The 27,265-nt window shown below is 53.5% G+C and overlaps 1 protein-coding gene across 5 annotated transcripts; it reads right to left on the bottom strand.

Annotated features, from left to right (window-relative positions):
- Nucleotides 1-656: 656 nt before the first annotated feature.
- On the bottom strand, nt 657-27,265 carry SEPTIN3 (septin 3). 5 transcript variants are annotated; one of them, XM_070790511.1, is made up of 12 exons: nt 27,156-27,265; nt 22,855-24,224; nt 15,237-15,428; nt 13,307-13,435; nt 12,557-12,638; nt 10,281-10,418; nt 8,880-8,997; nt 7,930-8,025; nt 5,822-5,921; nt 4,543-4,594; nt 4,173-4,266; nt 657-1,979 (listed from the first exon to the last, which is right to left on the bottom strand). In XM_070790511.1, exons 2-12 carry the CDS (start codon nt 24,212-24,214, stop codon nt 1,914-1,916), a joined length of 2,427 nt encoding a protein of 808 aa, XP_070646612.1. In that variant the 5' UTR covers nt 24,215-24,224; nt 27,156-27,265; the 3' UTR covers nt 657-1,913. The 5 variants fall into 5 exon arrangements, with proteins under 5 accessions (XP_070646612.1, XP_070646613.1, XP_019817460.1 ...); XM_070790512.1 differs by having other exon boundaries at nt 5,822-5,918; XM_019961901.2 differs by lacking the exons at nt 22,855-24,224; nt 27,156-27,265 and adding an exon at nt 20,190-20,348.

Here is a 27,265-nt window from a genome sequence, read left to right as displayed (position 1 = left end):
AATGACCCCAAGGGCCCACTGACCTCACTTCCTCTAGTCTTGACCCCCACCATTCATTTATACCTTGAGATCATCATACAGAACGTTGAGGACCCAAACACAATTGCATATGGTTGTCACATTCAAATTCAGAGAAATGATGTGCAGGTAGAGTTGTGTTATTTGCTGGCTATAGAAGACAGTGTAAACCTCATAGACAGGAAAGACTGACTTAAGTTCAAAAAAGATAAGAGAAAAGCTAGTGCTTTAAATTCTTAACTCTTAAAAAGTCTTCAGTGCGAAATAGGTTTCTAGCAAGATGGATCCACTCCTCTCACAGTTTTGGTTTTATGCCTTTGGAAAAAGGAGGAGGGAAAGCTCGGAAATTAACTGAATGAAAATAAGCATTGTTTCCATTGGAGGAGACAGGCTACATAGAGTACCACATCCCTCAAGGTCGTGTGAAAGATCTATAACTTATTTTGGATACAAAACTCCAGGGAATAATGCCTGGCGACCAACTTCTTGCCAACTGAAGATGAACAAAATTTTTCCATCTCTAATTTCTATGTCTGCTTCTTACCGACATAGTCCTGTCTCACCCTCCACAAGTGAGATGATGTAATAGCTAACTTGGCCAAGGATTGAGGAGCACAAATAAAACACAGTTCAGACAGTTATTGTTCAAACAGCAATGTTTAGTTGTACAACACATAAAGTCTAGCAACATTTACACAACCAGTTTGAGTGTCTGTTGGCTTACTTTCAATTGGGAAAATTAACCGTAATGTCACCAAAAGATTGGCTGGTAACATTTAAGAAATGGGTCGTTCTTGCATCCCCTAGGCTTGGGCCTCTTGCTCCATCAGGACTTGGTTGTAGATGAATGGCCCACAAGTCACCAGCCTTTGAGCAAGTTGTGTCCAGGTGGAAGTGGTCGGGCAGTGGGCAAGGGGTAGTCCATAAAGACACGGTGCAGGGGTGGGCAGTGGCAGCCAACATTCGCAAACATTCATGCATCTGATGGGAGGGCTTTGCCCTCCACTGGGGATTTTCCACTAGCCTACAGTGACCAACTGTGGCCAGGCTAATTCATTACTCACATTAATGGAGTGGGGGAGGGGTGGGGTGTAGGACTAGCCAGGGTAGGTGGGAAGAGATTCCCTCTTATTGCTAAGTGGACAGAAGGGTGTTTTTTTCTTCCTAGAGTTCAACATCTCGTGAGCTTCTAGAATTTGGTGTGTGTGTTCAGTTCTTATTTAAAATCTAAGGATAAGGAAGTCAACTCCAGGAATGTCTCTTCAGGAAAACCACCATTCCTAAATGGCTGTTATATGGGGTAGGGAGGGTGTGGGGCTACACTGTGGGCCAGTCACCAGTGGTGATTTTTTTAAAAAAGTGATCCTAGCCCTTGCTCCCCCACATCTGGAGTGACCCATCCTTACAAATAAGCTTTAAGCAATGAAGGAGACACCCTTGTCCCACGTTGGGGCTCACACAGCTGACATCAACAAATCCGACAAGCAGAAAAGTTGCTTTCTTGACCCTTTAAGGAAGTCAAGAGCGCTCATGCAGATGAATGGACAGGGAGCAACGCCATATCCCTTGGAGATGGTTACAAGTAGCTGATATGGGTTTGCAAGGGTAGAAGAAGCTCTTGGTGAGTTCTTTCACCCTATGAATGGGATAGGATCGGCTGACACAGACGATAGAGGGGGGCAGTGCTGGCGGGAACTCCATTCCACTGGGAGGAGAGGGGTGGTGTGGATAAATGGAAGCAGCAACTGTCCTAAAGAGGCAGCTGGCCCCCCCCCATCTGCTGAGGGCTGAGGGGGCTGTGGTGGTGGGCCCGAAACACAGCGCTAAAGAGCACGTGGCCCTGCAGCAAGAAGAGCTGAGCGGGATGGAGGGAGGAGCGGCACTCGGAATGGCCTTCATTCTGCAGTGGGGCAGGGGGTGGCCGGCACGGGTGGAAGGACAGTGCCCAGGAGGCCTTCTCCCTGCAGGGGGTTGAGAACGGTTGAGGGTGTGGAGACCGGCAGCTGGCAGCAGACATACAGAACAGGTTCTCCAGGGAGGCTGAGACCATGGTTGAGGAGACCCAGGCATCATTCTCCTATTCTCTTCCTCAGCCTCGCCAGGGCCCCCCAACTCCCACCCCAGACCTCCCCTGTGAGGCCAAGGTGTCTAGTCCCACGTCTTCATATAAGCCAGGGGTCCCTCTTCTGTTGAAATGTAGCAACCTCTGGACTCTAACCCTGCGCTGTTCTGCTCTGACTCGTGCCTAACCTGGGATAACTGTGTGGGTGAGAGAAGATGGGGATTGGAATGGTAATGAGCTTCCAGGAAAGATTGGAGACCATGAGTTGGGGGCCACTAGCAATCTGATCACCCACCTCTTTCTCCTGGTCTGCTGAATCTTGGTCTTAAGTCTATATGTTTTCCTAGCACCTGAGTGATAAGGGCCTATAAATGCTGGGATTTGTAGAGGACTAGTAAAACACCTCGGGTTGGACCAGGAGATGAAACAGGAGGTTGTAAGAGGTTACTGTAAACTGTATCAATTTTTCCCCTTGCCTGAGGCTAAATTGTTTCCCCAGCTTGAAATTTCAGCCACCTTACAGACTAAAGGAGAAAGAGTAACTTGTGTGTCAAACAACATGGAAAATATATGCATTAATAAATATAGGTCTGAAGGGGAAGGCAAGAAAAGGCTACATGTAGGCTTGTGAGTGTCACTGGGCATATCTACAGGGGTGAGGAAGAGGAAGTGCAGAAAGCTGAGAAAGACAGACAAAAATGCAAGTAGCTTCAACACGAGAAAAAGAATAGAAGAGAAGGAAAGGGAGGTCAAGTATATACAAGAAGGAGGAGAAAGAGAAGCCAGCTTTAAGGAGGAAGAATCCTGATGGACAGGAGGGAGATGAGGTTCAAAACTGTCTCTGAAGCCAAACGACCAAGAAAGACAAACACTGTATATTGTTCTTGATACTTCTTTAGACTCAGTTCTGCTAGGACCTGACACCTAAAACAAAGGTTGTCTCACTTGACCAGCACATGTGTTTCTTTAACCAGACACTGGGAACCACATAACTCGCTGTGTCCCGTCCTTTGCAAGGCTGCCCACAAGCTCAGGGCCGTTTTCATCGCTCAACTGCAGAAACTGTTTCCCATGCTTCTCTACAGATCTGATTTCCCTTGTAATCCCCTTTTGTACTGTCCTGTGATTTTACTGGGGATGTTAAGTGGCCTAAAGTCACTTTGGGAAGAAACCTGGACATAAATCCTAAATATAGAAGTGCAGCTCAAGTGGATTAGGCTAAAAGGAAATGAAAGGAAATGAAAGAAGTCAGAGCGGGCAGGACAAAGGAAGGAGGGAAAGGGAAGAAAGAGAGAAGAGGGGAGCAGAGGAGAGTGAGGCGGGGGGCTGGGGGTGGGACATGTGGAAAGCAGCAGTCTGCAACAGAGACAGGTGGTAGCTTCTGGACAGTGAATGCCACACAGACCGAAGGGTGGAGCTCTCCTCCACTTGTAGGCACTAATTCTGCAGGAGCCCAGCACTGGCCGACTTCTCTGCTCTCCCCTGATCTTTCTTTTCCCAAAAAGTCCTAGCCTCACCACAGACCACCCCGAGCTTACAGGGAGGGTTAAGTCCTCAACTCCCCCCACCCCACCATCCCAGGTCGAGCTCCACAGACCGTCTTTGGAGAATCTCTGCAGTCCCTGCTCACAGGTGGGTTCAGAGATAAGAAAGCATTACCTGAGGCTCACCTGCTCCCATCATTTTTAAATGAAGCCTCCCCCAGACCTCTTGAGTGAGGCACACGGCCTTGTTCTGGGACACAAGGAAAGGAGACAGATAATGGACAGCCATGGAGGAACCAAGCTTACTAGGAACTTTCCAGGGAGGCAGTATAAATACCTCAGCCCTGCACAGGCGCACACACATACACACACATGCGCGCACACACACATACACACTCTCTATCTCTCGTACACACACAACACACACACACACTGTAGACAAGATGCTCCACAATTACCAGACAGGCCTGTGGGACAGAGTAGAAAGGAAGAAGGTGGTGGGTGGTGGTCTGAGGATGTGTGTGTGTGGGGAAGTGGGTATGTGTGATGATACAGAGAAAGGGTCGTCATGGGTTACTGTCGTGGCTTTCCTCTGTGTCCACGCTCACCGGGGGGAGGCCTCCATTGTCATTAAGACGCTTGGCCCTGTAGGTCTCGTAGTGGATGTTGTGTGTTACTTCCTTGAGGTCCTGGAGGTGGGTCCTGAAGGGCAAGAGAAAGAGGGATGTGATTAGGGCCAGGATGAGGGAGAGAGGACCCACGTCTGAGGTCAACACATCGCTTCCAGGGTCTGGACCCAGTGACTGGGACCAGAGAGCCAATGACACCTCTTGAGCCCCTTGTCCTTCAAGATGGGAGCTGGGACTGCGGCAGAAGCTCTGTCAGAGGGATGTGGGGACCGAGGAAGTGGATCTGAACAAGTGGCCTCTGGACCCCAAATAATTAAACCTGCCATCGGATGGGAGGGGTGCATCTTACCTGATGACAAAGTCTCGAAGCAGGGCAAACTCACAGTGGTTGAGGTTTTCCACTGTGAACAAACAGACAACAAAAACAGGTGGTCACTTCACTGACGCAGATACCAGCAGGTGAATTTCTGTTCAGGTCATGGACTGAGCCATGGGCCGGGCATTTGTCACCTTCCAGAGGCGTGCTCATCCTGGCACTCGACTGCACTGGATTTTACTCATTGAACAAGGATTCATGAAGCAGCGACAAGGGCACAAAACTATTCTAGACTCTGTGGAATAATAGCTCATAGGTAGTATTATATTCCCCATTTTATAGGAAAAGAAACTAATACACACGGAGTCTAAGAAACTTGCCTAAGGCCGAAGACACAATTTCCATGTTTAAGGAGCTTATAATCTGATTGGAAGACAGTAAACACACAGAGAGAATAATCGAGCCATCTTAAAAAGGTCATGATGGCTTGATAAATCTAATTCAACATAGATCAAGTGCCTACTATTTGCAAATCACTTGACAAAGACGATGGAAGCCAAAGAGAATTAAGTCATGAGCCCTCTTCCTCATAATCTATGGGTAGGACAGATATTCTTATAATTTCATTCAATGCAATTGATGAGAAAATGCTATTTTAAAAAAATCCCAACAAAAGATAGAAAAATAAGAGACAACATGATATAATGGGATAAACTTGATTTTGAACTCAAAATATCCAGGTCTAAAATCCAGGTTTCACCACTAATAAGTCATGTGATCTTCGGCAGGACACTTAACCTGAGACCCAAGTGCCTCAGCGAGGATGATCTGAGAACAGGGCTTCCATCCCTACCCTGCCCCCTTCAGAGGGTATCATGATGAATTCATCACCGAAGTGATTCTCTGAGAGCTCTCAGAATCACTGTGACCTTCTCAAGGTCACATCATTCCTAATAAAATAAAAATGGCAACATCTGAACAACCCTTCAGCAGCTTTTCAGATCATGCCTCCTTTCATGTGAAAACCTTTCTCTGGTTTTTCTGATCCTTATTAATCTCTCCATGTTCTGAACTCCTTTGACCCTCGAGCTAGTGCCTCCCGGTCAGGTGCTAAATCCATCTTTTATTGCTTCCTGCTCAGGAGTCTCAGCTTCTCAATTAGACTGTAAGCCCCTTACGGCAGGGTCTGGCTGGCTCTGGCTGGCATTCATTTTATATCTTGCATCCTAGGACTGTGCCTTGACCTACAGATGCTTAATTAATAACCATAATTGACTGGCAACCAGTTCTTCAAGAAGATGCATTGAATTACCTTCAATGATGCCCCAGGGAGTCTTTCTGCCGAGGACCCGCTTGCCATTCACTTGGTACTCCTTGTCACTTCCCACCACAGCGAAAGGCATGCTCTCCTGCTGACAGAGGAGACACACGCGCATGTCATCCTTCTACTCTTTGCGCCTCCAAGGGTCGGACAGCATACGGTCCTGGGCCTCTAACCTTGAACTGCACATTTCTGAAGCTCATTCAGTGATCCCACTGATGGCAGAGGCCAGGCTCTTGTCTCTTAAAAAGAGCACTGGACTGGGAGTCTGAAGTCCCAGGGTCCCAGACCTGATTGCTCCCCTGCCTGGCTGGTTAACTTCAGTAAATCAGCTTTCCCACAACTGGAGAATGCTTTGTACTCTTTAGCAGGGTTTGTACTTTTAACAGGGTTTGGTTTGATTTGGAACAACTCTGTGAGCTAGTCAAGAAAGACAGACCTCTTAGACAACACCCACCCAATGGACAACCAAAGTAATAAGTTTTACATGGTCTCCCGCACTGGCAGAGGCCCATACCTGCTGCCCTGCCAGAGTTCAAAGGCCACTTTCTGATGTACCCAGGCTCCTCTGCTCCAGCAGGTGTCTGTTCCCAAGTTGATCTGCCTGGTGTGTACTGTTATTGCATTTGGATAAATTAACTACTATATAAGCTGAGGACAGACATATCAGTGTGGAGATCTGTTTCTCTGAAAATGGAATGTTTCAGAAAGACTTGATAAAGGTGAGTTCCTTTTGCATTAAGAATGGATTTAGCAGGACTTCCCTGGTGGTCCAATGGTTAAGAATCTGCCTTCCAATGCAAGGGACGTGAGTTTGATCCCTGGTCAGGGAACTCAGATCCCACATGCCACAAGGCCCAAGCTCCTCAACTAGAGAGCCTGCATGCTGCAAATTACAGAACCCATGTGCTCTGGCCCCAACTAAAGAGAAGCCAGCAAGCTACAATGAAAAGCCTGCATGCCACAACTAAGACTAGAAGTAGTAAAAAATGTATTATTATTTTTTTAAAAAAGCACTGAATTAAAAAAAAGAGTAGGCTTATCTCCAAAGAAGAGGCCTTGTCTCTATATAAAAAGAATGTTTAATGAACATGATGTGTTTTTGATAATTTAATAATTCAGTAAAACATCTATTTTAAAACATTTAAGATTTGTATCTTCATTTTTAAAATGATTTCTTCAACTGATTTTTTCAATGAACTACCTGTCTCAACTACATCAGGTGAGGGGCTTCTCCTAGGTTACCACACTTGATGGAGAAGGAGACTCAAGGCCAAAGCAAGGGATTTGTCCCAGGTTACAGCGATTAGTGGGAAAGCTCAGACTAGAACCCAGGATTCTGATGAGAAATCACAGAACAGTGGAAGTTCAGAATTGAGAGGGATCTCGGAAATCATAAATGTCAAGGGTTTCCCAGCCAGGTTTCATGAAGCCTTAAGATTCCCAGGAAACACTTCAGGGGCTGCTCAGGAGTTAGGGTTGAAAAGACCCTGATGCTGGGAAAGATTGAAGGCAGGAGGAGAAGCGGGCAGCAGAGGATGAGACGGTTGGATGGCATCATCGACTCAATGCGTGAATTTGAGCAAATTCTTCCGGGAGATGGTGAAGGACAGGGAAGTCTGGCGTGCTGCGGTCCACGGGATCGCAAAGAGTTGGACACACCTGAGCGGCTGAACAACAACATCCTGGAGTCTGCCTGACACTTAGCTTTTTTAAAGGGTCCTTCTAGGGGAGCAAAAGAGCCAATAAGCCACTCATCTAGCCTGATCTCTGAATTTTAAGGAAGGAGAAACTGAGGAGGAGCTCTGCCTGAAGCTTTTTCTGCCTGTATCCTTCCATCACCCCATACTTTGGTTTTGGTTGTCCTGGTGGGGGAACCAGAGGCTTTTGTTGGCTCTGGGAATGGACAGGAGAATTTGGCTTTACAGTCACAGTCAGGGCCCCCAGTCCTCATCCTCTCCCATTGTCTGGGTCAGGCAAGGTGGGGCAGGGAGTGTGGAAAGGGGAAAGCAGGAGGAAAAACAGAAGTGGGACATGATACATATCCCAGGGGGACCAATGTGGGCATCTATGTGATGAACAGACTTCTAGGCACCTACCCGGATTTTGTCATTCTCTGTCTTGTCCTCCAAATCCTCATCAAATTCCTTCTGGGGGTAGAATTCAATGCCATTCACTTCAAGCTCCTTTCGAACCTAGAGGTGGGGAGAAGCATGGTGGCCAAGTGTCAGGATAGAGAGAGGGCTGTCTGTGCATGTGCATGCTTGTGCAAATGTGTGCATACTGAAGCCGGAGGGGTAAATGGCAGTCATCTTTGAACTCTGAGGCGCTGGGCAGCAGGAGGATCCTGAATGAATGGGAGCCCCAGCCCCACAGTTACCACTGCCCACCCCAGCCTGCCACAAGGAAGAATCCGGGGGTGCGGTCTATTCCTCTCAGGGTGTAAGATCAGGATCCAGACAAGCAGGACCACTGAGAACAGATGCCATGTGGGCAGTGCTCATGCCATACTTGTTTCTCTCCTCTTGGCAGGGAGGAGAGGTCCAGCTCGCCACCCCCAGCCTCTCCCTGTTTGTCCTCTTTCAAAGCTCAGCTTAAGTCTCCTCCTCCAGGAAGTCACCCAGTGCTTTTCCGTAATCTCCTTGATGAAGTTTCTCAAAGGCAGCAACCATCTTTATACTTCTCCGGCATTTCCCCAACCCAGTCCCCTGTGTGTCCAGCACAGGACAGAGCTTATGGAAAATAACGATAAAGACCAGTGGGTGGTTGATTAATTAGTCTTGTCCTTCAAGCAACCTAACAGTGCGAAGTGGTTTCTCACGTTGGAGGTGATTTATGCATTTAGTGGTATTTGCAGATATTTGGAGGGCGAGAAGGCTGGAGCCGCGCTAACTTCTCTTCTCCACCAGCCTTGCCTCTCTAACAGTTGAGAAGGAGCCAGGTGGGAAGTGGGGTAGGAGGTGGATATAGTAATAAAGGATAGAAGAGGGCTTGGACCAGACGGGAGAGGCAAGCATGGGGACAGGAAAAGGAGGAGGGGCCTTCTCACCCTTTGCTTGAATTCAGACTTCTCCTCCAGGGTCATGGTGTCAGCCTTAGCAATGACGGGGATGATGTTCACAACTTTGCTGAGGTGTTTCATGAACTCCAGGTCAAGAGGTCGCAAGCTGGGGCCCAAAGGAGGTGGGGTGTCAGAGCCACCATGCCCTCCCCCACTCAGCCACTGCCACCACTCCAGGGGCACCCTTGGGACAGGAGGACTGGGCTGGGAATTGGCTGAGGCAGCCACCATCACCTGTCTGCAGAACAGAACTCAACTCTCTACCCACATGTGGCCCACCAACTCCCTTTCTCTCTCCCTGGGCTCTGGGGCATATCCTGGCTTTCTTTAAGCCCCACTCAAACCACTCCTTCATGACACCTTTTCTGACCTGAGATCTCTTTCTCCTGGGAACAGCCATGGACTGTTGTCCCCACCCATGCGTCCTTGTGTCATGGTCATATGTGTGTCTATTCTGCCTACGGGACAGCACTTTTGGACAGGCCTCCCCCCGGTCCCCTACAGTAGTCCTGCAGGGGTCCAGCTGGGGCCTGACCCCTCCCCTACCCGAGGGCCTCTGGACTCTGGGGCCCCAATCTGGCTGTAGTTTGAAGTCCACCAGACTCATTTAAGTCAGGTTGCCTGCTGGCCTGCTCTGACCTTGGGTCCAGGCTCTAGGGAGGGATAAACGCGAACTTCCCTGCCGAGTTCCTGAGCTGCACCGTTGAAAACCTGCTGAACGTCTGGCTCCTCCAAAACCTGGGGCCTGCCGCACTGTGCCATCGTCTCAAGAATGAAATTCTTGCCTAGCCGCTGGGCTCAGTGACAGTTAGGAGACCTCCCCAGCAGGAAGGTGGCCTGCTTGTCTATTTGGATGGCTCCATTCTCCAGCGCACTCCCTATCGTTCAGCCTTGCCTGATACTCACAACCAGAGTTCCCGGCATGCCCGATGGTTGTCAGCCTTCATCGCTGGACACCTGGCTCCTCTTGCTGGGCTGGCTACCCTCCAAATGCCTACAGCTGGGTCACCCCTCCCTACCTCCACCTGAACACCAGCCCCAATCCAGTAGCCTGGGCCCTTCCCATCTCATCCTTCTTGCTGCCCCTGACCCCAGGCCTCTGCATAGCAGGTATCTATTGAACAAACGAGGAGCCCTTTGTCCACAGCAACCAACTTCTGTCTGCTGGCACAGTGATGCTATGGTGCTAACACACCGATGGACAGCATAAGGGCTGATGGTGAGCTTCTCTCTCCTGTCAAGGATCTCTGAGGGACTCCCAGGGCCATGACTATGTGGGGGCCCACCTGATCTCCCCAGCTGAGTCTAGATATCACTCATTCACTATAGGTTGGGACCAAATGATGCAAAGGAGGCAGGCTGGGGGACAGGGGCAGGCCTGGCACATACGAGTGTCCGGTCGGGGAGATGAAGTAGAGGCAGCAGTGGACACGAGTGTCAGGGATGCGTTTCTTCCTGGCGATGTTCACCTCCTCCTTCAGGAACTTCTCGTACTGCTCGTTGATGTACTTCTCAATGGGCTCCCAGCTGGAGGAGGGGGAAGAAAGCAGATGGAGGTCTCAGAAGGACACGACCCGGGAGCTCCTCTCACCAGGGTCAGGAGGCAGGCTCTCATCTCCATCTCAATCCCTGCCTCCCGAGGGCTCTCGGTGACCTGTTGACTATTCTCCCTCGGCCCCCATGGGTGGCTTTCCCTGTTAGCAAGGGCAGAACTCCTCTGGGGTCCAAGCCCCCTGATTGACCTATGGGAACCTGCAGAAACCCACCCTACTCCTGACAGCAGTGCACTTTCCCCACATCCATCACTTACTAGCTGGGCCACTCTGGGGAAGTCTCTGCCCTTCTCTGAAGCTCTTTTCTCATAAGTGAAAAGAGAGTAACAACAGGTGCCTGGAGGGAGTCATGTAAGAATTAGAACAGAGGTATAATACTGAACGGGGCTTCCCTGGTGGCTCAGCGGTAAAGAGTCCACCTGCAATGCAAGAGATGCAGGTTCGATCCCTGGGTCAGGAAGATCCCCTGGAGAAGGAAATGGCCACCCGTTCGAGTATTCTTGCCTGGGAAACCCCATGGACAGAGGAATTTGACGGGCTATTGCAAGTCCAAGGGGTTGCAAAGAGTCGGACACGACTGAGGACTAAACAACAACATTGGTCTGAACAGAGAAATGGCACAGAGAAAGCTCTCAACCCTGGCACTATAATAATCCACAGGGTAAGCACAAGCATATAATCATCCCAGCGCAATAATTCATCCTTATCATGCTGTTGCTGTGATAGTGACCTTTCCTTCTCTAGGAGTGTGTGGACAGCCAGAGAAGAAGTGACCAGCCACTTTTTGAGATCAACACAGCCAATTCCAAGGTATGTTGTTGAGAGGCCCTGTCTGTCTGGGGCAGCCCAGGCTCCCTCACAGAGGCATAGCTGTCTTCACCCCTGTCTGGGAGCAAACTTCTGCCCAGAACCTTCTGTAAAGCAAGGAGTGTCACTTGCCATCTGGTTTTACATGGATTAAGTCATTAGCCACCGTAGTCACTGACCTACAATATATCCTGGAAGGAATTCGGGACAAAGAACAAGATAAGGCTCTCTGTGCTTTGGGGAAACAGGCCCTTCAATAGTTGTATTTCAGGAAAAAAATTTTGGACCCAAATTCTTACACCTTCCCCGACTTAGACAAGCACTAAAATCATTAACAGAGATCTCTGTTCCTCTTGACTGGCAGTAGCCTTCTGCTGAGATGTATGCCTGGCTGCACGTATCCCCAGTCAAAAAGCACACGCATACTGGCCTCCGCCCACCTTCTCAGAGCAGGTCCTCCACGCCTTCTGGGCGGCTGACTCAGACTACAGTTCTCAGTGTGTGCGTGCGTGCTCAGTTGCTAAGTTGTGCCGACTCTTTGTGACTCCAGGGACTGCAGCCCGCCAGGCTCCTCTGTCCATGGGGTTCTCCAGGCAAGAATACTGGAGTGGGCTGCCATTTTCTTCTCTAGGGGATCTTCCCGACCCAAGGAATGAACCTGCATCTCTTGTGTCTCCTGCATTGGCAGGCAGATTGTTTACCACTGAGCCACCTGGGGAGCCCTCAGTAAGAGAGTGAATACGACCCAACTCAGAACTCTTACACTGTGCTCTTTCTTTTTTTTTTGGCCATACCATGAGGCAGGCACTGTGCATTCTGTTCAAGGCCGACACTTCCATCCTCACCCGGGCAGTGTACTTCCCCACTTTTGGCTGGACGCTGGATCCCCAGAGGCTCTCTCCTCATGGAAACTGCCCTCCCCCATGTTTTCCTCCCACCCTCTCTTTGTCTAGGTGGCCAACACCTGGCCCTCAGGCCAAGCTCTCTGCCACAACCTCCAGGTCCGCCTGGGTTTGCACCCCAGCTCCCCCTGCTCCATTGCTCCAGCTCCTGACCCACTCCCATCTCCAGGCAATGCCTCGGCTGACATTCCCTCTGCTCTGTCCCCCTCTATCCTCACACCTGGGCCCCATTTGGTCCTCTCTGCTTGCTTCCTAACAACCCCCTCCCCTCTTCAGCAAGTCTTGCCACTTAAGCCCTCAGCATGGAGGGCACAGATGGTTCTCAGTTTGAGTGAATCTGCTCCACATTCAGTGTCTGCCTTGCAGTCTTTAGGATGGAGGTCTCACACACAGGCAGACATACCAGTTTTCATTGTTGATCTGGTCTCCAAAGCCCGGGGTGTCAATGACAGTCAGCTTCATCTTGACACCACCTTCCTCGATCACTGGGGAGTGAACAGAGAAGGCACCCGGGGGTCACTCCTCCAGCTGACGCCAGGTGTCCCACTGCCTACCAGCTGGGGGAGACCTGGGCTCCTTACTTCTACAGGACCAATGACTGGAAAAATCAAGTTCAGGGTCCTCAACACTTCAACACCTTTGTTCATGCTGTTCCCTGCACCCGGAATGCCTTCTTTACCCCTCTGTCTGTCTAAATCTACCCAGTCTTGGGACTTCTCTGGTGGGCCAGTGGCTAAGACTCCATGCTCCCAATGCAGGGAGGCCCAGGTTCAACTCTTGGTCAGGGAACTAGGATTGCAGACGTGAACTCTTTGCACGCTGTGAAGAGTTCTCGTGCCTCACTAAAGATCCCTCGTGCTGTAACTAAGACCTGGTGAAGCCAAATAAAAAGTAATAAGTATTTTTTTTTAATGAAAAGAAAAAAATCCACCAGGCTTTATCATCCCACTCAAGTCCTCCATCATTTCTAATTCCCACACCCCCTTTTCTGACTTACAGTCAAAAGAGTTGGCTCCGTCTTGCTCAAGGGCTTAATTCTATTCTGTCTTCAGGCTGTCTGTCATTTGTCTCACCCCCCAGAGGCCCCATTCTTCCCCCTTTCTGGCAGAGGCCCTTGGAAAAACGCCCGTCATGGTCCCTGCTGGGTCCTTACCGTGCCCAATAGCTTTGATCTCCACTGTCTTGGGAATCTTCTCCTCCCGGTTCCAGCTGGAGGCCTTGCGGCTCACTTGGGACTTGAAGAGGGTGTTGACCAATGTTGACTTGCCCAGTCCACTCTGACCTGCAGCAAGACAGGGAGAGGATGAGAAGGCAGGGAGACCCCAGGCCCAGCTCCCAAGCCTAGCATCTCTCCCTTGAGCTTACAGAATTCTAGAGCTGTGATCCAAGTCCTTCACTGACCACTCACTGGAGAGGCTAGAGGCTGAGCAGGGAGAGTGAGTGGATGGGAATGCTTTCCCACTTGCTGGTGAAGGACCTGGGGAAACGTCAGTCGAGTTGCACATTCTCTCCTTCCAGAGCCCTGGGAGCGCTGGGAAAGGGGCAACCTCTGCACTTGCATACTGGTTTTCCATTTCATTTTTGCTTGACCTAAGTTTTTAGTCTTTAATCACACTTAAAGATGGAATCACTTTGCATACTGACACTGCGCTTCTGAAGAAGATTTCATTCCAAGGAAGAGCTCCATAACTAAAAGATAGGTGAAAACCACTGGTCTGAGCAGAGTGTTTCTCAAACATGCACAAGAATCAGAGGATAATAAAGAAAGCTAAGTGAAGAATCGATGCTTTTGAATTGTGCTTCTGGGGAAGACTCCTGAGAGTCTCTTGGACTGCAAGGAGATCAAACCAAACAAACCCAAAGGAAATCAACCTTGAATATTTACTGGAAGGACTGATGCTGAAGCTGAAACTCCAATACTTTGGCCACCTGATGCAAAGAGCCGACTCATTGGAAAAGACCCCGATGCTGGGAAAGAAGGCAAAAAAGAAGGGAGTGGTAGAGGATGAGATGGTTAGATAGCATAACTGACTCAATGGACATGAATTTGAGCAAACTCTGGGAGACAGTGAAGGACAGGGGAACCTGGTGTGCTGCAGTCCATGGGGTTGCAAAGAGTAAGACATGGCTTGGCAACTGAATAACAACAGAGATGCTACATGGGAAGTGGTAAGAGATGAGTGGAGAAGTACTACCAGACCACGCTAGGAATTCAAACCCTTAAACTTAAGAAAGATTATTAAGTAGGATGGGTGATGATGAGTTTTGCAGGGTAGAAAAATTATTCAGTCACTGGGAGACAATGGATTGAAGAAGACGGAGAACCAGGAGAAAAAGAAGCAATGTCATCATGCATGCTGTCTAGTTTAGCCAATGTTTTTTAGAGCAAGATGTTCCAGATGATTTACACTCTGGCCCAGATGTATGAGCAGCTCTGAGTCAGGTAGACGTGGTAACCCAGGGTAGGTGCAGGGTGCTGGCAGTGGAGAGGGAGAGGGTAGACAGACTGGAAGAGATATTTGTGAGGTAAAATTGACAGTATTTAATGACCGACTGGATTGGGGGATAAAGCAGGAGGAAGAAGGATGATTCCCAGATCCCAGTTTCAGCAACTGAGAAAATATGTCACTGCGATCAAAGGCAAAGGTCCCTCCCTGCTCTTATATTCTGTGGTCCAGTGACCCTACTTAGTGACCAATGTCCTGAAAATTCTCTTCAAGCTTGAAAGCACTACCAAAGATCAGAAAGAAGACCACCCTTCCTCTGATCCCCCCCAACTCTTGAAGGTGGGGAAGAACAAGGGTGGTGCTCCCAGGCCTTGAGCACAGCTACAAGGCTGTCTGTACAGAGAGGGGGTGCCGGGGCCAGGCTGACCATCATCCATTCACATCTCCCACCCTCAGATCAGCCAGCCGTGTGGGAAGAAAGGAGTCAGGCCTTTGTGATCAGCACGCTGAGATCTTTCCTCTGAGAAAGAGCTCATCCTAAAGAAGCCAGGGCTGAGGCCATCCTAAAGAAAGAAGTGGGATTCTAAAGGGTGCTGCCTGCCACCAGGGTCTCCAGGGAGCCCACAGCTTCCATACCGACCACCATGATGTTGAAGTCGAAACCGGTCTTCATGGTCTTCTTGCGCATCTGCTCAATGATGGTGTCGATGCCGATGTAGCCCAGCAGGTTGGGATTGATGCCGATGGGCTTCATGGGCACTGCCGGCTTAGGCCTGGGCTCGGGCACCAGCTCTGACATGGCTGCGTCCGTCCTGGTCTCCGGGAGCCCTGCAAAGCCAAGGTGGGAGGGGCAGGCTGAGGTCACATGGACACCACAGTATTAGTCTCTGGATACACAATCATACAGAATTAGGCCTGGACGGGACCGTGGATGTCCTCCAGTACAGGTCTCCCATCTCATAGATGTGGAGTGGGAGGCAGTGGTAAGGGCTCGCCTGAGAACATAGAACAAGTCAGATGGAAAATCTGGACCAGTACCCAGACCCTCCCGTTGCTGGGGTACTTTCAAATGCACCTCGCTGCTCCAAAGCACCACATCTGTGTCTCTAACCCAGGGGTTTCTTCGCCTTGGCACTATTGACATGCTAGGTCAGATAATTAGAGCAGGGAGCTGTCCTGGGCATTGTAGTCCATTTAGTAACATCCTTGGCCTCTACTAAATGCCTGTGAGTGCTTAGTCACTCAGTCGTGTCTGACTCTTTGCGACCCTTTGGACTGTAGCCCACCAGGCTCTTCTGTCCATGGGATTTTTCAGGCAAGAATACTGGACTGGGTTGTCATTTCCTTATGCCAGTAGTAGCTCCCAATTTAATGATCAAAAGCATTTTCAGACCGTGCCAGATGTTGGCTGGCACTACCAACAGTTGACAGCCACTGACCTAAGAGATGTCTGGGGTTATTCCAACCTGAGTCCTGCCTCACCCAAATAAAGGGCAAAGCAAAGACCTTTTAGGATTCTGGACCTAATGTCTATTGACTGCCTGTTCCTGCCCTAGTTGCTTTGTCTTTTAGAAACCCATGGGTCTGGGACTTCCCTGGTGGTCCAGTGGTTAAGAATCTGCCTTGCAATGCAGAGTGTGCGGGTTCAATACCTGGTAGGGGAACTAAGATCCCACCTGCTGAGGAACGATTAAGCCCGTACACTGCAAACAGCCCGTGAGCTACAATGACAGATCCAGCGTGCCACAACTAAGACCTGATGCAACCAAACAATCTTTTTAAAGAAAGAAGCAAAAAAAAAGAAAGAAAGAAAGAAGCACATGGGGCTATCTCAACTCAGCAGAGTGAGCATCAATCGTGTCTCCCAGTCTGTGTCCCCTCTATTCCATGAGCACTGGTGCAAAGTAGGGGTCTCTGTGCCCTGAGGCTCCCCAGACAGCCTCCACGCCTTATTTTTTAAGTCATTTATTGCTTTCAAATTTTTTGTTTGGCTGCACTGCACAGCATTCAGGACCTTAGTTCCCTGACCAGGCATCAAACCCATGCCACCTGCAGTGGATGTATGGAGTCTTAACCACAGGACCACTAGGGAAGTCCTCTCCAAGCCTTAGTTTTAAATCTGAGGAGGAGTAAGTCTCCCCTGCTGACCAATGAGGACAGGATGAGGCCCAAGTAGGGGCAGTCATGGGCCTAAGATGACATGACACGCTGTGTTCTTGGCGTAGTGGGTAACAGGAGAAAGGAGAGCCTGAGGTCACAGCCCTTCCCCAGTGGAGAAAGGCAAACACCCTTCTGGGTCTGGCGCATCATGGGCATGTTCATACACATGAGAAATCTGTGTTCCCCCATCAGGGCACTGTCCCTCCAAGGTGGGTTTCGGGACATGGCATCTCCACTTCCCGCCCGATAAGACCGGTGTGTGTGGTGACGTGGGAAGGGCCTGCCTCTGTGACTTGCCTTCTCTGTGGCCTCAGGTGAACCGCCTGCCCCCATGCACCTGCTTCCTCTTCTGTAAACTTCTCAGGATAGTGACGAAGGCTGTGGGGAGCCCCGCATGTGAGATGCACCCCCACTCTGCCTCATTGCTGCAAACCCTCTTGGTCCTGCCCCTTCTCAGTTCCCAGCCAGGAGGGGGAATGAAGTGGTGCATGAGAAAGCACTTGTTAAAGGGAGGTGCCCAAGATACTAATCACCCAGTGCAGTCACTGGACTCCATGCTCTCTGGAGGCCCCCTTCCGGCCTGGCCATTCTAGAATCCTATGGCTCCTGGTTACCACCCTGCAGGGTCTCTGGCTCACAGGGAGAAGTGATGGAGCAGCAGATGGGAAAGAGAGAGGGCACAGGAGCACCTCCCTCCCCCACCCTCAAAGCCAGCCAGGAGTCTGTTCTTGTTCCCCCACCACCTGGTCCTCTCCCTGGTCCTGGCATGTCTCTCCACCGGAAACCGTTCTTTCCTTGTCATCCGCGGGCACAGCCAAATCTGACGGAGTCTCGGGACCTCCCCAGGGCCTGGCGTGGTTCCCTCCTGCTTCCCAGGAAGTTGTTGCCAGCCAGGCGGCTCCAGAAGGCACCCAGATTGGCTCGGGCCTGAAGCAGCTGACTATCAGCAGCCTGGCCTGCGCCTCCACTCTGCACGTGGTTCCCGGGCCCGACTCAGCACACCTGCACTGGGGCCAATGCCCTGGTTTCCCTATCCAGCTGCTTGCCAGGCCGGTCCTCTCCATCCCCCGGGTCCCTCCACGGCCAGCCCACTGGGTCGCCACAGCCACTGTTGTGAGATGGAGCCATCTGTGTGCACGTGTGTGTTTTGGAGGGGCAGGGTCTTACTCTACAGACCTGGAAAATGAGTCTGGTATTTATTTATGGGAGTTTTTATAAGGATTTTTATAAAGTCTGCATCCTCACCCTGGCCTTCTCAGCCCTGGCCTATCAACCGCAGCAGCCTCAAAGACCACTCCCCAGCACAACTTGGTTTCGAGAAGAGGCCAGCTGACCAGATTCCCGGGCAACTTCTAGGGGCTCCAACAGACTGGAAGCAGAGTCCACTTTTATTCCTCCATCGAGCACCTGTCAGCACCCACAGAGCTCCTGCTGGCAAGATGCCCCTCCCAACCACATGGCCACTACATGCCAGTCACGTGCTAACGACGACCACCCATCAGCCACAAGTATTGCAAACCTGCGGCCGGTCACGGTGTCACAGCCTTTGCTGGAAGACCCTTTGTCCACTCCAGCCCCTGTCGACCTTCCTTCACTATACAGGAAAGCCTCCGCCTTCCCATCTCACGTGGATGCCTCCCTTCTGTGCTGCCTCAGCCCCCTGAGTACCTCTGTACTCATTACATTCATTCACTCACTCACTCCATCCGATCCGGGCCATTCTATAGGCCCTCCAGTGAGAGCTGACTCCAGCCAAACCCTAGACTAAACGCCAAGGACACTGCTAGACCCCAGACAAGGTCCTTGCCTCATACTGTCTGCTGAGGAGACCTCCAGAGCACAGGGCGTAGGCAGCTCCAAAGTTAAATTCTGTAGCTCCCTCCTCTGCCCCTGCAGCCCCTCCAGGTCAGGCCATGCCAGCTCCAGACGGGCAGCTGGCCCATCCTTGACTCCCAGGCGGATGGCCTCCGGGAGCCTCAGTGTTCTCCTCAGGAAGACAGGGACAGTCCCGACCTCGCTGGGTTGCTTTGATGCTTACACAAAAGTGTGGGCATAAACCTGGCACTGGACATATGCCAGTTGCCACCCTTTTTCAGGGCAGGAGCCATGTCTTATGGATTTCTGTGCCCCAATGTACCCAGTATAACACGGCACTCAGCAATGCATGAATGAACGCAAGCCTCACTCAGGAATGAATGAACGGATGCAAGCCTCACTGCAAGGCTGATGTTACTCAGAGCCATCACCTTTCTCCTCCTCCGGATGCTGCTCCCCTGGTGGAGCAGCTGACCTCCCACCCAGCAAATGGCTCTTGGGTGGGCCCCAGGCTCGGAGACAGACTCTGTTATGAGACCTCCCCACACAACAGGGATTGGAGGAGGAGCTCCCCAGGGGTGGGGAAGAGCTCCGGATGGGCTCACAGCGGGATGTAACTCAAATATGCCATCCTGCCTATGTGGTTCCTGGGGCTCCCTCTGAGCGCCCAGCTTTCTCGGGGCCCTGCCTGCAGCACCTCCTGCTGGGAGCCACCTGCCCCAACCGTGCCCCTGGGAGAGACCCTGTCCATCCCCAGCTCAGCTTTGGCTTAGTCCCCACAGAAACGGCTACCCCCCGCCCCGCCCCCACTTCCCTGCCAAGCAAGAGCCCTGGTGCTTTCTTTTACAGGGAAATGAACGGGCTTTGTCTTTGTCCGGCCCAGGGACCCCACCCCTCTGCTGGGAAGGTGGCCGCAAAGGGAGGGGACCTTTCCAGAATAGCAGAATAGCACCTGCCTTCCTGGCTTCGCGAGGATCCAGGGGATGGGGAGGCTCTTCCTTCCGGATCCGGAGATCATTCCCAACCCCCAGACCCCAGCAGTCTTTAAGACTCCACCCCCACCCGCAGAGGCAATTTCAGTCCACCCCAACTCCAGCCCCTGGCTCTCAGCGGAGAAATCACAAAAGATACCTTAGTACTTTCCCATTCACAGAAGCAAAGGGCCCTGAGATATATACCCCTTCCTCCATCCCAGTCCTCTGGAGGCCAACGAGTTCCCTTGGAGACCACCAGCTGGTGCCTGTCTCAGCGTGCGCCCGCCCGCCCCTGTGTGTGGGGGAAGGGGTCTATGTGTCAGCGCACAGGTCTCTGAGCCCGGCTGTAGGTGGTACCGATACCTGTGCGTGGTGTGCATGTGTGTGCACGTCTCAGTGTGCTCCAGCGCGCATCGCGGTGCCCGCTTGCGTGTTCGGGAGTCTCCGTGTCTCTCCGCCTTCCCGTCTGTGCATTTCTCCGGGCTTGGACATCTTGGGGAGTGTGCCACCGTGCACATATGTCACCGTGCGTGGGCTCCTCCGCGCATCAACCCTCCCCCGGTAGCATCTCCAGCTGGGCTGGTAGGGGCCGCAGCCTCCGCCTCCCGGCGCACGCCGATGGCCCGGCCGGCCTCCTTACCTTTGGACATGAATCCTCCTTTGTCTCGGTTTCCTCCGGGAAGATGCTCAAGGGCGCGGGGCTGCAAGGCTGAGCGGGACGCGGGCTCCTCCTGGGCCGAGCAGCCCCTGCAGCCGGGCCTCGCCCTTCGGCGCTCTCCGCCCACCCGCCCGGCCCGCGGCCCGGCCGCGCCGCCCCAGCGCCCCGCGCCGCCGCGCCCGCCCGAGACTTCGACTCCGTGGCTCGGCGCCGCGCTGCCCCTGCCCGCGCGCACCGATGCCGCCGCCGCCGCCGCTGCTGCCGCTGCCACCCGCACCACGTGACCCGCGCGCCGCCCGCCCCGCCGAGGGCCCCTCCCCCTCCCACGGCGTCGGCGCCCGCACCGGCTCTCCGCCCGCCCGCCCGCACGCGGGAGCGCGGGCACCCAGCGCCGGCTGAGCGGGGGCGCTGGGCCTCGCAGGCTCGAGATGCCGGGCTGGGGGCGGCGCCCCGATCCCATACCTCCGCCCGGATTCAGCTCCCGGCCTCTAACTCTCTTAAGGCTGGGGTGGGGCGGGGGCGTGGGGGACCGGTGACAGCTGCGGGATGCGGTGCGCGAGCGTGAGTCACGCGGTGTTTGGGATGTTGGGCTGATTCCGTGGGGTTCTGCCCAGGCGTGGGTGCCGGTAGAACCCTGCCTGATTCAGGAGCCCGGGTTCCAGGCCTGGCTCTGGGATGACCAGCCCTATGACCTTGAACTGGTCAGGAACTTTCTTTCCTGGGCCTCAATTTACGGGTCAGAAAAAAAAAAAAATCTTTCTTGCATTTAATCCACATGAATGGATAGCATATTGCTAGGCCAGGTGGACATAGGAATAAGGACCGTGGTTTCTACCCTCAAAGAGCTCTGGGTCTGGTGGGGTAAGGCAGAAAGCTGGACTGTCCTAACACAGGGAGTAGGGTGTGCACAGGGAAACTGTGGGTGCAGGGAGGTGGGCACCCTGAGAAGAGGGGTTTTGTAGGATTTCTTGGAGGGGGTGCGGGCCAAGATGGAAAGGCAAATGTAGGTGGGCGGGAAGAAGGGAAATCGTTCCATGGAGAGAGGAGGGCTGTGGTGAGGAGACCAGAAGTGAGAGCTGCCTGGTGCTGCGGACAACAGAGCTCCTGCGTGCAAGGAAGCAAGGAAAATTCCAGACGGATACAGAGCTAAGAGGCTGGAGAAGTCCACAGCCTTGGGAGTCGAGCTAAGGAGCTGGACTTTAAAAGAAGATAATGGTGAGTCACCAACAGCTGTTAAACAGAAAGTGCTCCCATGAGATGAGTCCCTCATCTCATGCTAGTTGAAGGGGGAGAGTGGCCTTGCAGGGGCAGAGGGATGGAGAGAAAGGGACACAGAGCCTAGGACTGAGGAGGTTGGGTCACAGAGTTGGAATCAGACTGACTGGGATGAAGGAAAAGAAAGAGGAGGATGCCTGGGTCTCTAGTGGGGTGGGACCTGCAGCTATGGGAGTGATATCAGGGAAGGCAGAAGTCAGGAGGAAAAGGGCTGCCTCTGGACCTGCCTGGGAGCTGTCTGGGCGGAGGGGTCCGGCAGGCCGCTGGCGGTCCACACCTGCATTTTGGAAGAGAGGGCTGGGCTGAAGATGGAGAGAGAGCTGGGGTCCTGGAGGAGGGAAGACGAGAGCCTGAGTGGGCTCCCACAGACTGAGTGTGCAGACTGCAGTGGGAAGGGGGCTGACAGCCCCGAACCCCAGGTAAGCCACAGGACCAGATGCTTTCTGAGCATCTGCCAGACCCAGAGTCTCTGAGCCTTTGAAAGGTTGGGAATGAGACTGCCAGAAGAATTCCAATTGCTGGGTCCCTGTTACCTTGCATGAATGCATGCTAAGTCGCTTCAGTCTGTCTCTTTGAGACATCTATGGACTATAGCCCACCAGGCTCCTCTGCCCATGGGATTCTCCAGGCTCCCCTGCCCATGGAGTGGGTTGCCATGCCCTTCTCCAGGGGATCTTCCCATCCCAGGGATCAAACCCGAGTCTCTTACTATACATCTCCTGCACTGAAGGCGGGTTCTCTACCACTACTGCCACTTTAGACGTGTCAGCTATGTGATTTAGGCAAGTCACAGCCTCCAAAGACCAAATGAACTTCTGGCCCTTGTGTTGACCTGTTTATAGTTCGTGTCCGACTTCTGACATACAAATCTCCAAGTCACCCTTTAGGACTACAGTGCTGGGGCTAGGGAACCAAGGAAGAATTCCAGGTAAGACACCTTTTAAGCAACAGCTATCAGGGCTTCCCCCCAGTGGCTAAGACTCCAAGCTCCCAATGCAAGGGTTCTGGGTTTGGTCCCTTGTCAAGGAACTAGATCCCACATGCTGCAACTAAGAGTTAAAATCTTCCCTCCCAGGACTTCCCTGGTGGTCCAGTGGTTCAGAATCCACCTTCCTATGCAGGGGACGCGGGTTGGCTCCCTGGTCAAGGAAGTAAGATCCCACATGTTGCATGTGCCACAAGTAAGACCCCGCACAGCCAGATAAATAAACCAAATGCATAGATATTAAAGTAAATGGCATTCTCACCTTAAAAAAAAACCTTCCCTCCCTTTCCAGATCTAGCCACGCATAATCTATCTCCAGGCTCTTGCACCCCTGCCCGCCCACCCTCAGCAGTCCAGTGCCTCGCCAGCCCAGCTCTTTGCATTTACCTTTGGTTTCTCTGGCCCGGTCCAGCTCTGTGGCCCAGTCCGTAGCAGCATCTGCTGCAGGGTGGCCCAGGGCTGCGTCTGTGCTTTGGCTCAGCATTGATGGCTGGGTGGCAACATCTGAGGTCGTCAGGTTAATGACACTGTCCAGTGTGCTCTCACCAGCAGCCGGGTCTGGGGTGACTGGCACAGCTGGACCCATGGCTGTGACCAACCTGCTTGTGTCCAGAGCTGGAGAATTCGTAGTCACGCCCAGCTTGGCTGTGTTCACCAGCATGACTGTGTCCGGCCTGGCTGTGCCCAGCTTGACTGGATCTGGGGCTGCCCGTTCCAGGACTGCACCCGCTGTGGTGAATTCTGGTTTGGCCCTGCCCTCTGTAGCTATGGCTTTGCCCACCCTGTCCGGGTCTGGGGTTACTGAGTCCATGCCCCTGCCAGGCTTGTTTGTGCCTACTATAGCCACGTCCACGGCAGAGCCCAGATTGGTATCCAGATCAAGGGACTCAATGCCTGTGTCCAGTCTGGATGGATTTGGTGTAGCCAAGTTGACAGTCAAGCCGGGTTTGTTGGTAGTCCTTGTGGATAAACGGCTGGCTGTGCGTGGCCTCGTATCCAGAGCAGCCAAGTCCATGGCCATCGCGGGCCCCGTGGTAGGGGAGGCCCTTTGGAGATGCAGCCGTGGTCTCGGGATACCCCTGGACCGGGGCTTGCCTCTTCCTGGAGAAGCTCTGGCAGGCACGTGTGCAGTCACTGGGACGGGGTGCCTTGGACCCACTGAGCCCGGCCCCGCAGAACCTGGTGGACTTGGAGCCAAGCGGGACTGGAACGGTAGGGTCAGGTACGAGCTCACCAGGGGCTTCTCAGCTGTGGGCATCCTGCTGGATTTGGCCAGACCTGGGTTCCCTGGGCCCTCGGAGTGGACCCTGTCCCCTGGCACTAGGGTCACCGATGACAAGCCAACTGTGGGCAGCCTCCCTCCTCCGTGGGTGGCCGCCTCCCTGCCTGGGCTGGACAGCTCTTCCCAGTGAGAAGGCAGGGGGCCCAGGGGCCGTGCTTGGCTGTGCGGATGGACTGTTAAGGAGATGGAACTGAACTTCCTGGATGCCAGGCTCTTGCCAGTTTCTTGGGAGGACACACTCCAGGCCCTCGCTCCAAGGCCTGGCCGGCTGGAAGCCTGTGGGATGTGGCTTGGGGAGAAAGCATCCAGATGGAAGGTCTTCCTGAGAACAGGGATGAGAGGCGACACCCCACCAGGGAGCTTCGAGGGGCAGGTCGGGCGGCCCAGCGGGTGGCTGCGGGAAGAGTTTCTGGGGCCGGGGGCCCCATGTGGCTGCATCTCAAAGTCGTGGTCCATCCAGGTCATCCACCTTCCCCTGATCAACAGAGTAAAGAGACCAAGCAGGGGTGAGGCAATGGAGCCTGGAGGTGCCGGCCCTCCCCAACCTGACGAGCCACTAGCCCTCCTCTGAAGGGGCCTTGTTTGGAGGGGGCGGTCAGGTCCTCAGTGGGCTACACGCATCCCTTCCTAGCTCCCACCACTGCATGCCTGCACACGTCACACACACACACACCTACCTGGACGCCAGGTGAAGGTGGCACCCAATAAGCAGGCTGCCTGGCATGATGGATGAAACCTCTCTCTTTACCTGGGCCCCTGTCTCTGTGGACAACTCCGTGGAGTTCACATATATATGTCTGAGGACCCCAGAGGAAGACAGTGGTTTTTGGAGGCCTGTCTGCCTCTTCCATAAGGGGCCAGAGGACTCTGGGTTCCCACCCACAGCCCCCAAAATAGGAATGCCAGCATCCAGGTAGGAGGCTGAGAGACGACCCCTTTGGCTTGGGAACAGGGTAAGATCTGGGGCTCCTCCCAGAACCAGGGAAGAGCCCTGGGCTGCCTGCTGCTAGAGCCTAAGTGGGAGCCGAAGTGGAATTGGAGCTGAAGAAGGCCCTGGACAAGGGGAGGCTTGGGAAGTGCAGAAGTAACGAGTGTTCACAGGGGACTCGTTCAGTGAACTCACCTCTGTCCCCGCCCCTGGGGACCTGTGGTCCCCAGAGTCGTAGGGCAGCAAAGCAGGTCGAGCTACATCAGAGGTGAGCCCTGTGGTGGAAGCGTTAACTCAGCCTTTGGGGTTCAAGGAGGCTGACCTGGGGCTGGGGGAATTCATACGGAGGGCCCAAGGGCGAGGAGACGTGGTGTCTTTGTGAAAACCCTCTGTGGGGCTTCCAGGCTGTGTCTGGGGGAGAGGGGAGACCAGGCTGCAGGTGTGCTGGGACTCAGGCCAGGCACCATGATGCTCAGGCCCTGGGAGGGGACCTGGTGGGATCTTGCAGGTGGTCACTCTGCAGCTGTGTGGCAGAGAGACCAGGGGAACAGAGGGGGAGGCAAAGAGGGAGTCCCCTTATGTCTGATGGTTAGGACATGGTGCTTTCACGGCTGTGGCCCCAGTTCAATCCGATCAGGGGGAACTGAGATCCTGCAAGCTGTGCGGCAAGGAGAGCCGCCACTCTGTGGGCTGGGGTGGGGCTGGAGAAGGCTGAGCAGCACAGAGGAAGAAGCAAAGGGACCACCTGGCCACGGGGAGTCAGGGCAGGGGTAGGCGGGGGCGTCTAGGAATCTGGCTGGTGGTCTGCATGGGTGAGCCATCCCCCGAGGGGAGCTCCCCAGCGCCCAGACGGCCAGCTGGTGCACACGCTGGGCTCCATGGAGCCCTCCTGGAACAAAGTTGTTTCTGTTGCTTTCAACACAGCAGGCAGGGATGTGATGCTGGTGGGGTGGGTGCAGGGCTGGTAGCAGGGTTCACGGGGGAGTGTGACTCTGTGGCTAAAGCCCTAAAGTCTGGAGCAGGGACCAGGCAGGACACCAAAGGGTCTTCATCACCCCTCATGGCGGCACCCCAGCCCCTCATCCCCCTCCAGTCGCATGTTTGTCCCCAAGGCTGTCCCGGCCTTTATCAACTCCCCACTTGGCGTGTCCCCGCAGCCCTGCCTGTGGGCCCTTACAACGACACGCACCCGGGCACAGGTGCGCTTACCCTGCACTTAACCACAAACATCTACCCTCGGTGTACACACACGCACACACACAGCTGGCCGGAGGACAGAATTTCTGAATCTGTTCTAACGTCCCCAGATCCCTTCCCCTCACTGAGCCTCCCCCACGCCCCATCAATCACTTGGTCCTGTCCGCCCCCCAGCCACAAAGACTCACCCGCCTTGATCAGAGAACAAGAAAGGTCTGAAGGTTCTCGGTCCGGGAAGCGGACTCCAGGGCAGGGCCCTCACCGCCTCCACACCCAGATTCTGGCCAGCTCAGGTGGTGACCGGTTCAGGGGCCTCATCCCCCTGGTCCCCTCATGGGCTTTCGCTCAGCATCCAGGCTTGTGGTCTTAGGCCCAGGGCCCGGCCCTCTCCTGACCTGTCCCAGCGATGTCCCCAGCTGGGCTGGGCTCCAGGGTAGGGAGGGGCTGGCTTCTCGGCAGTGGGCGTCAGTGAATGGCTGCTCTGAGCCTCTGGAATCCCAAAGGGCCATGGGAGGCTTGTAACGGCCAAGCTGGGCCGCCCTGGACTCAAGGGCACCTGGGGGGTGGTGCCCTGCTGTCTACCCTCCCCAAATCTCCTCTGTCTCCCCCAGACTCTGACCCTCGGAGAGATGTCTGCAGTAAGAACAGGGAGACTCCAAACACAGCCGTACTCTGGTGTCCCGGAGCTGACCTCCCTTGCGCCTGCCCTCTGCATCGCCGCGCGCCCTGTTCAGCTCTCTGACCCTCAGACCGTCTTGCCCACCCACCTGAAGTCTTTCATGGAGCAAGCTAGAGACTAAAGCAGGGGCTGTCTGCTTCAACAACTGTCCCCCGAGCCTGTGCTCACTCCAGCCAGACCCTGTACTGAGCCCCTGAGCCTGCGAAGATGACCCTCCCATGGGGTTGAGGAAACCCACAAGGCCTCCCAGCCCGGCACTGGCATTGCGGGCTGTCTGCAGACCCTGGCCCTTGGGCTGGGCTGGGTGTCCTCTTCTGTCTGTTTCATAGGAATCAGTTCAGTTCCGTCGCTCAGTCATGTCTGATTCTTTGCGACCCCATGGACTGCAGCAGGCCAGGCCTCCCTGTCCATCACCAACTCCCAGAGCTTACTCAAACTCCTGTCCATCAAGTCGGTGATTCCACCCAACCATCTCACCCTCTGTCGTCCCGTTCTCCTCCTGCCTTCAGTCTTTCCCGGCATCAGGGTCTTTTCCAATGAGTCATAGGAATTGTCTTAATAATTATGGTGCGAATGATAGCTACCGTTTACTGAACACTTACTATGTGCTGGCACTACCTCAGGGCTGGGGAGGAGCATGCAGCCTGTTCAGAGAGATAATGTAAACAATCCTTACAGGAACTGTAGTGTGGTGACGGCGGACACTGAGCAC

This window comes from Bos indicus, chromosome 5, assembly GCF_029378745.1.
Source record: "Bos indicus isolate NIAB-ARS_2022 breed Sahiwal x Tharparkar chromosome 5, NIAB-ARS_B.indTharparkar_mat_pri_1.0, whole genome shotgun sequence".
NCBI lineage: Eukaryota > Metazoa > Chordata > Mammalia > Artiodactyla > Bovidae > Bos > Bos indicus.
Note: the sequence above shows the minus strand (reverse complement) of the source record. Positions and strands in the feature narration are given on the sequence as shown.

Excerpts from the sequence above, each read along its gene's own strand:
- SEPTIN3 (XM_070790511.1), bottom strand. The coding sequence starts at position 24,214 with ATGACCTGGATGGACCACGACTTTGAGATGCAGCCACATGGGGCCCCC. Across the intron at positions 4,267-4,542 it reads CTTCGAGACTTTGTCATCAG|GACCCACCTCCAGGACCTCA; the intron begins GTAAGATGCACC and ends CTTGCCCTTCAG. Across the intron at positions 1,980-4,172 it reads ACAATGGAGGCCTCCCCCCG|GGAGAAGGCCTCCTGGGCAC; the intron begins GTGAGCGTGGAC and ends AACCCCCTGCAG.